This window comes from Macadamia integrifolia, chromosome 7, assembly GCF_013358625.1.
Source record: "Macadamia integrifolia cultivar HAES 741 chromosome 7, SCU_Mint_v3, whole genome shotgun sequence".
Lineage (NCBI taxonomy): Eukaryota > Viridiplantae > Streptophyta > Magnoliopsida > Proteales > Proteaceae > Macadamia > Macadamia integrifolia.
In genome coordinates, this window is record NC_056563.1 from 34,105,019 (window position 1) to 34,114,107 (window position 9,089).

A 9,089-nucleotide genomic window follows, 5' to 3' on the forward strand; every position below is an offset into this window, starting at 1 on the left:
GGGGGGGCAGCATATGATAACAGAGTTGGCTGCCATTTCATCAATAACTTTGCAAAACTTTATCATTGCCGGTGATAAATTGAACAAGCATATCAAAGATGTTTTAAGTGGGAAGGGCAAAGCTTCTAAGTCCCAATAGTGGGCGATGTGTTAGTACCTATATCAGAGACGCTTTAAGTGGGAATATAAGAAACATACCAAATGGAAGCCCAAAAGTGCAAACAAAACTACTGAGTTTGGGTTATTTACAATCATGATAATAAGCACAGAAATAAAACTTTCTTACCTTCGGAAATCTAAGAAGAATATTAAATATGGTTTCATGTGTCATCAAAATCCATTTAATAAAATAATAGATTACCAAATTTTCATAGAAGAAAAAGAAGATAACTAAGAAACAAGGTTTTATTTCAAGACTAAGTCATACTTGCACAATCCAATCCCCCCCAGGAGTAGACAATTCCATTTATTACCATTTTGGCCAAAAGAGGGTTTGTTTTCAGAGCTTCCTCATAAGCAATCCAATTGTGTTGGGGTGCATATCTTAATATCTCATAGAGAGTCCATTCCTAAGAACAGCAAGGGAAAGTTCATGAGTTATCTCAAACCATAAAAGAGAGGGGGAGGGAGCAAGGCTTCTTTATAATGAAAAATGGCATGATATATTAGATCCAGTTTCTAAATACAATGATTTATATCTTTCACACAAGAAATTAATGTCATGATTACCCAATTTAATGTCAAAATGAAGAACTCTACATCATTACAAAATTATGAGGACTATGGAAAAAAAATCCTATCCGAGAATCCAAAAAAGAATAAAATCTGAGAACCAAAAAAAAAAAATGTAAAATAAGAATTGCCAATAACTGAAACATGATAAGTGGATGAAAGTAAAATTTTGTATTCCACCATACATACACTACAGTGGTAGAACCAACATATGGCATAGTAGCTTATGGCCACAATGTAATGCACTCATGATCAAAGTTGAAGCTAAAATAATATTTCTACGGAATAATAGTTCTTCATTATACTAAAAATGAGAACTCGACCAAACAAAAAGTTACCTGCCCATCAGCTATTATCAATAAAACATGGCACTGACCACCGCTTTGGTCGACAATAGTCATAGCCATTTCAACAATGGGAGCAAATGATGTTGGTCCAATTATAACGAAGCTGACAATCATGTACCAGATTGATATCTTCTTCAAAGCAAAAATAATGCAATAAGAAAAGTTTAACCTGCCAACGGTAGACGGGGACTATTTCTTTGTTGGAGTCAAAGCTTTCTCTAATCCATCAATGTCTCTCATCAGGATAGTAACTAAAGACATCTTGATCATATATTGATGTTGCCAAAATATAGATGAGAGAATGTTATTGTGTAATCAAGATAGAGTCAGCTACTAAACAACCCATAAAAGCATATGATCACAAGAAACTGTCATCTCCAAATCTGAAACAGGGTATCAAATCATCCTCATAAAAAAAAAAAAAACTTAATGCTCTTGAAATGATAGATATTGCTTGCTCATAAGGATTTTGAGTGTCTCCAATGTGATCAAAGCTTTGTTGATTGAATGACTTTGCACCTATTACAAAAGTACCAAACATGCCAGACTAAAAGTAACATATAGAGAGGAGTGGAGAGAAAAGGAATTACCTCATGCAAAAACACTTCAATGCAATCAAATTAACAGAAGGAAGCACTTTGAGCTGCAATCTAGAGCTTCTCTCTACTCTTACGGAGAAGGAAACCCTAGAAGATTAAAGAATTTTATAATCTGAAACTTAAAAAGAAGTAAACAAAGAGAAATACAGAGAAATAAGGAATATTAACTATCAAATAGAAAGTTGATTGAAAATAGAAACTATATCGAATATTAACCATCAAATAGAAAAATGATTGAAAATAGAAACTATATCGAATATTAATCTATCGCCAGTATTGGTACTAATTTAGCTTAACTGGATTCTTTTAAGAATTTTATTAACCATCAAAAGCAACTTGATATTAAACAATCGATATTGCAACAAGCGATATCTATCCCTTCCATGAAAACTAATTGAGCCAAATTTTACAAAGACATGGAAAATCTACTCTCAAGTACTGCTACCGAAAATTCCAATTTCAACGTAGTTCATTATGACAACAAAGTATTTTACTTTATTTATATATAAGAAGTATATGGCACTTGTAAATTGTGAATGCCCAAAACTTCTAGAAGAAATTAAAGCATGAATCATAGTTAGAGATTTTTTTTTTCCCTCATGAAAGAACTGTAGCCAACAGAATTAAATCATCTGCTGAGTAAAAAAAAAAAACAATAACTGTAGCCCATAATGGTTCATTACAACCCTTCACTTCTAACAATTGCAACAAAACTAATGGGTGAAAGAAATAAACCTGTGCAATTTCTTCAATTGTGCTAATCATTCTGGCTCTGCTCTTCAGGTTTGTAACAACAGCATCAACAGTCATTGTGATTCCACGACGTAGATCCATTGCATTCATCCCAGCTACAAACTGATTTGCAGCCCTCGGAAAATATAGCACGGGTGAGGACTGTGGCACAAGTGGTACCTGCATAAATGAAAGGTTCACCGCATTAGCCACAGATCAAAAAGAAAAAAAAATCTTTTACGGAGTTATTAATAATTTTTGAAAAGAGAAGAAGAGAAACGGTTGAGAGAGAGGTGGACAGGCTTATTGCAAAAGAAGAATGAAAGTGGGAAAGAGAGAGAGAGATAGATAAGAGAGGAAGGTGTGGGAGAGGAGGGTGAGGAATTATTAATGATAAGGAAACTAATAAAACTTTGATAGAAAAAACTCTTAAAATGAAGATTTAAAAAAAAAAATCTTAAAAGATATTTCTAAAAGAGAAAAAGGAGGAACAGTTGAGAGAGGGGAGGAAAGGCGATATACAAAAGAAGGAAAATGGGAAAGAGAGAGATAAGAGAGAAGGGTGGAATTATTATTGATAAGGAAACTAATAAGATTTTGATAGAAAAAACTCTTAAAATATAGATTTAAAAAAAAAAATCCTAAAATTTTTTTTCAAAAAGAGTAAAATGGAGGAACGGTTGAGAGAGAAGAAGAAAGGCTTATCATAAAAAAAGGAAAGTGGGAAAGAGTGAGATAAGAGAGGAGAGTGAGGATTATTATTGACAAGGAAACTAATAGGATTTTGGCAGAAAAAAATCCTAAAATATAGATTTTTAGATTTTTTTTTTTAAGAAAGTAAATCCTAAAAAATATTTTAAAAAGAGAAAAAGTAGGAACGGTTGAGAGAGAGAGAGAGAGAGAGAGAGGCGAAGGAAAGTGAGAAAGAATAGGCAAAGGATTTGAGTGATTTTTAAAAAATATTTAAATATTAAAAATATAAAAAGGTACCAACAATATGAGAAAAGTAAAAAATATTGACAAAAAAATATAATGAAAAAGATAAGGTATTTAAATAAGCAAGATGGATAAAATAGTCAAGTGAAAAATTAGTCACGAAACATAAATATATACTTTTATACAATAGTATAATACATATGTGTGTATGTGTCAGTCTAGACCAAATAAATCCAAAATATTGTATCAGATCGGATATCAATACCAATAACTAAATTCTTCTCAACAGTAGACAACTGATATGATTAGGTACTAGACACCTGCATGCACTCTTCAGTTGTCAATCAAAAAACTGTTTGGATAAGAGTTCATCCCTTCACGAGTGATAGATTGACAGCGTTGGCATTGATATCACGTACAACGCTAATCTTCATTGTAGATTTGGTGTGAAAAAGCCTGGAATTCCGCTCACTCCATATGCGGGATACTGGCTCTGATGTCATACTTACCGAGAGTATATTTGTGATCATGGCCTCCAAACTGCTCAGTTACTCAAGCATCGACCCCTTGCCAAAAAAAATAGCCAATGACATGATGTGGTCCCCACATGATAGGGATGGTGTGAGATGAAGATTGAAAAGTGGAGCCGGATAGAGAGTATTCAAATTCGATGAATATCACTCCACACATAGGACGTGAAACCGTTATTGAAGAATTTGTTGTTTCTATTTTTAATGCCAGCCCAAGCAAAAGCCACTTGAACATGTCTGCTTTGAAAACTCCACATAGTAAAAGAATGTCTAAGGATACAATTGTGGAGGCACATGGGTGTCTTGAAACTAATAAGTTGAAAGGATACATGCCATTATGTCATTCTCAAGTGCTACCTTTAAAAAAAATAATATATATATATATATATATATAAATATAAATAATGAGTCTCTTTAGTTAAAAAAAAAAAAAAATTATGAAATAATGAATCTGGATGTCTATATCAGTTTTATACATTGTGACTTTCTCACATGGGATCCTAGTGTTTATGGAGAATCAAACTACACGTCAATGGTGTATTAAATACTCAAACTCATGATTCGAATCCCCATTGACTATGGGATGGCCATTTAAAGAAGGTAACTTCTCTCCTAATGTGTTGAGTTGATCCAAAATCTTATAATAAGAGGATTAAAAATTGGTTTACAAATTATTTAACACTTCAGAAATTGTCAAAGAAAAATCCCCATAAATATTAATTTTGGATTAAAAAAAATTAAAACATAATATATAACATTTCAAGACATTATTTTCTTGCCAAAGAAAAATTCCAGGCACTGGTCTTAAGAGGCGTTTCATTTTTTATTACTACACAATTAGTAATTTAATTATTGAAATTACTTTAATAACCATCCTTATCTTATTATCCTCTAATAAACCCTGAACACGGTCTTACCTTTTATTTTGGTAGAAGAACACGGTCTTACCTAATGTTCATGAAAGCGATGGTGGCTCCACGGCTTCATTATCATCTTAAATGCTGGGTAATCTAGTTGAATCTAGAACATAGTTTTAAAAATCAGATTGGATGGACCGAAATCATCAGGATTGAATTGATATTGATCGAAACTGACCCCAAGTCTTGATTGATCCGATACTAATCCATTGAATTGCTATTGATAGAGATGCGTCCCCAAGACTGATCCCGAATTTTAAAACTTTGATCTGAAAGGAAAATCAAGAGCCATTGGAGGAATAAAAAAAAATCCCCTAATATTCAAACCCAGCCTGCCTCATTAGTCTCTAAATACTTGAAGCGACCTATGGACTATTTTGTCCTAATTCCTTAATCAGATAGAGAACCTATCACTGATGACCTCCTACGCGTTAAACCGACTGCGTTGTTGCCACGTTTCTTCCTCCCTCTCCTTGAAACCTTATAAAAGGTCTCCATCCCTAGTCTCCTCACACCATCAGTTAACCATCTCCCTTAGTATTATTCCTTAATCTTTCCAGGTTTGTTCTTTTCTGATTTTGCTAATCACTTTCTTTTGCTTCCTAACACACCATGGCTGAGGAGAAGAAACACCACTTCTTTCACCACAAGGAGGAAAAGCCTGTAGAAGATTTGACCCCTGAAGATTATGAGAAACAAGAGAAACACCACAAGCACTTAGAGCAACTCGGCGGCCTAGGTGCTTTAGCTGCTGGTGCTTATGCTCTGGTACGTAATTCTAACCACTCTTTTGCCCATACAAGCATGCATGTAGTCACTGCAGTTGGGGGAATAGTCTCATATCGGTTATCCTAAATGTCTTTTGTCCCCTTGTATACTTGTTTGGGGAGAATAGTCTCACATCGGTTACCCTTTAGATCCGATCGAATCCCTTCACTTAATAACTTTTGGGACAATTATTTACAGTCACAACCATATAGAGTAGGATCTTAAGGACTAAGATGGAGTGCATCCTATGTGGTTTGAGAGGATTAATGACCTGGTGAGATGATTGCTGTGGTTTTTTTTTTTTTTTGGCCCTGTGATCCTTTTGTGAGCTTAGGGTTTTGTGGGTTTTTCTTTATTTGGGGTTTTAGCATCAGACATCAAAATGAGTGAATTTCAAGTGTGGATCAGACATCGTACAAGAATAGTCCTTCAACAAAAACCTGATCCAAACTCCATCTTTTCTTCTCTTTTCAAAATAAATTGATCTATTTATAAATTCAAAAATGAAATATATTTATGGTTTTGTGATAAGAGTGGAGAGCTGATATTAATTTGTTTATATTTCTCAGCATGAGAAGCACCAGGCTAAGAAAGACACAGAGAATTCTCACGGCCACAAGATCAGAGAGGAGGTTGCAGCAGCTGTTGCAGTGGGAGCTGGTGGATTTGCCTTCCATGAGCACCATCAGAAGAAAGAATCAAAGAAAGAAGGAGAGTCGGCTCACGAGAAGTATTGAAGAACATCACATGTGTGTGATCTGGGAATCATTTCTCTAGTTTTCTCCCCTACTCCTTTTATTTGCCTTTTCTGTTAATTAATGTCTATGAGGGTGAGATTTATCCTAATCACTAGAAAGTATGTAAAGCAAATTGAGGTTTACCCCTCCAATTTGCTCGATGGTTTTCTTTGTGGCTTTCTAATAATAAAGGTTATCTTAAACTACTACCTCTTCTCTCTCTCTCTCTCTCTCTCTCTCTCTCTGGGGTGGGGGTATCTGTTGTGTATTTGTTTGTAGTTAATGTGAAATGTATGAAATTAAATTTACTAAGTTTGCTGTTGGCAAGATCATCGATTTTAAGTTGACTCTGTGAGAGATCATAACAATCGAATATAGACATCTTCCCGGGCCTAATTAAATAATTTTCTAGCTTCTAGTTTCTAATCTTTACAATCATCTACTTAGGAGACTGGGAGATGGGTTTGGATTAAAACGCTTTTTTTTTTCTTTATTTTAATAATGAAGGAAAATGCATTTTAGATGGGTGATTATGATGGAAATCTTGATATCCAATTCATTTATTATATTTATCATTGAGCTGTGCTACCATGAGTGCTGATGGAGGATGAAAATATTGCATCAGGAATTTGAGCAGGGATCATAGTTCCAAAAGAATTAGATCAGAATCAGCGAAACCGCCGGATTGGATTAGTATTGGTCAAGATCGGTCTTAAGTCTTCACTAATTTGATACTGATCTACTGGTACAACCCAAAGATCAAAGAATAATAAAAATTGATTAAAAAGAAAAAGATAAATTTATTCAACCTTAAGACGTATCACAACCTTACTAGGAAACACACAGATGTAGAAGGAAGTGGTTGGAACAAAAATCATAATTTCTCACAAAAAAATAAGGGTTAGTTGTTCCAAAATAAAAAAAAATGTACACCCTCAGAAAGCGATATGAAGACATTAGTTTATGAAGGTCAAGGCCAAGGGCCCCCCACATATTAGTTTTACTCATTTTTGTTTTGGTGAATTAAATATATATTAAAAAAAAAAGAATAGATAAAAGGGTAAAGGGGACAAGTCCCTTAACAAAGGTCACCCAAGAAGCCGATAAGCGATAACAAGAGAAACAAAACAAACAAGCAAGACATCTAGAATATGCAACAAATGAAATGGAGATCTTTTATTATTATTATTATTATTATTATTATTATTATTATTATTATTATTATTATTATTATTATTATTATTATGAGAAGGAGACTAGTAAAGGGGTGGTCGTGCGGATATTCTATAACGTGTCATGTCACGTAGAATTAAAGGTTGAGAGTATCTTGGGCTATGTGTCTAAGGGTTCGTAACCTTTAAATTTATGCTACACGCAATATCGTGCTACAAAGGAACCCTGATTTATTTTTTATTTTTTTTATTTTTGGAGGGAGGAATGCACTGGGAAATCCAAAGACGAAGCAATGAAAAGGTTCCTTGGGCTATCACTGTAAGGGGATGGAAGGGTATGAACATTTTGCCGAACATCGAAAGCAATGGAAGTCTAACTGTGATGACAAATTTCATCCCATAATCTATTGACAAGTAAACACATTATGAGAAATCCATAATATGCTTTGTAGTGTACCATTGGTATTCTCTCAGTTTCCTAGGGGTGGAAAAAAATTTCCCAACTAAAATTCTGGTTGGAACAAATATTAAGGGAAATCAATATTTTGGCATGTCTCATCATCAATATGAAGGGATTGTTTGGTAAAATCAGTATGAAGGGATAATGAGACACTTTTAATAATTTGCATGGAGAATGCAAGCCGATAGCATTTTTTTGCCTAAAAATTAATTCAGATAAAAAAGTCATTGTTGTAGGAACTATGAATATATATCATAGAAGAAGATAGAAGACTCCTCCAATGATGGTAGCCTCTCCCGCATTGTGGTTTGATGGCAATGACTGCTTGGACTCATCAAGGAGCAATTGCAATGAGTGGTTGGGGGCTCTCTCAAAGAAGATGATGTAATTTTAGTCATGAGACTTGAGCATTCTTTTTCTAATCTCTTAGGCTCCGTTTGGTATCGTTCTAAAAAAGCGTTTTTGGAGTTTTTTCGTTCAATTGGAACGAAAAAACGAAATCTTCTGTTTGGTGCACTTATGGTCCGTTTCTGTTTTCTTGGAACAAAAAGTGAAAAAAAAAAAAACTGAAAAAACGAGATTAGACAAAACTCCAAAATGGAGTTCTGTCTTCCCAGTTTCGTTCCATTTTACAAAAAAGAAAGAAAAAAAAAAGTTCCCGATAAAAATCTAAAATTTTGAAACACTATTTTTTCGTTTAAAAACTGCATTTTAACACAGAATCTGAAATTTTCGTTTTTGACATGAAACGATACCAAACAGAGCCTACATTTATTTGCTTTTTATTATCATATTACACACACGAAACGTTTTAAACATGTTCTATATAGATACTCATAAAATTCATGTATTTTTCTATATGTTGGTTAGGTATGTATAAGTTTTAAGCGTATATCAAACATATTTTTACTAACTAATTAACTATGCTATGAAAAAGGCCTCTTTTATTTTTTATTTTTTTATTTATAAAAATTACGTCTCCACTTAAGTCACTTATTTATTTGTCATGTATTTGCCACATGATTTTCTTCTCATTTATCAAGGCGGAATGCCTAAAACCCTTATTCATAAAATAAAAGAAAATTATCATAAACAAACAAAAAAAAATCTCATTATTATGTATCATAACTATCTAAATGAAAAAAAAAAAAAAAAAAAA

At 33.5% G+C, this 9,089-nt stretch overlaps 1 protein-coding gene and 1 long non-coding RNA gene across 2 annotated transcripts; one reads left to right on the forward strand and one right to left on the reverse strand.

Annotated features, from left to right (window-relative positions):
- Positions 1-297: 297 nt before the first annotated feature.
- On the reverse strand, positions 298-2,586 carry LOC122083177. The gene is made up of 3 exons (XR_006141578.1): positions 2,414-2,586; positions 1,670-1,765; positions 298-1,340 (listed from the first exon to the last, which is right to left on the reverse strand). It is a non-coding gene; the product is annotated as an uncharacterized LOC122083177 (long non-coding RNA).
- A 2,627-nt stretch (positions 2,587-5,213) lies between these two features.
- Positions 5,214-6,504, forward strand: LOC122083242 (abscisic stress-ripening protein 3-like). Its single transcript, XM_042650970.1, has 2 exons — positions 5,214-5,561; positions 6,131-6,504. Exons 1-2 carry the CDS (start codon positions 5,406-5,408, stop codon positions 6,296-6,298), a joined length of 324 nt encoding a protein of 107 aa, XP_042506904.1. The 5' UTR covers positions 5,214-5,405; the 3' UTR covers positions 6,299-6,504.
- Positions 6,505-9,089: the final 2,585 nt, after the last annotated feature.

Bases quoted from the DNA above. Each gene is read 5' to 3' on its own strand.
- LOC122083242 (XM_042650970.1), top strand. From the start codon at position 5,406: ATGGCTGAGGAGAAGAAACACCACTTCTTTCACCACAAGGAGGAAAAG. The intron at 5,562-6,130 runs GTACGTAATTCT...TATATTTCTCAG, and splicing joins CTGCTGGTGCTTATGCTCTG to CATGAGAAGCACCAGGCTAA.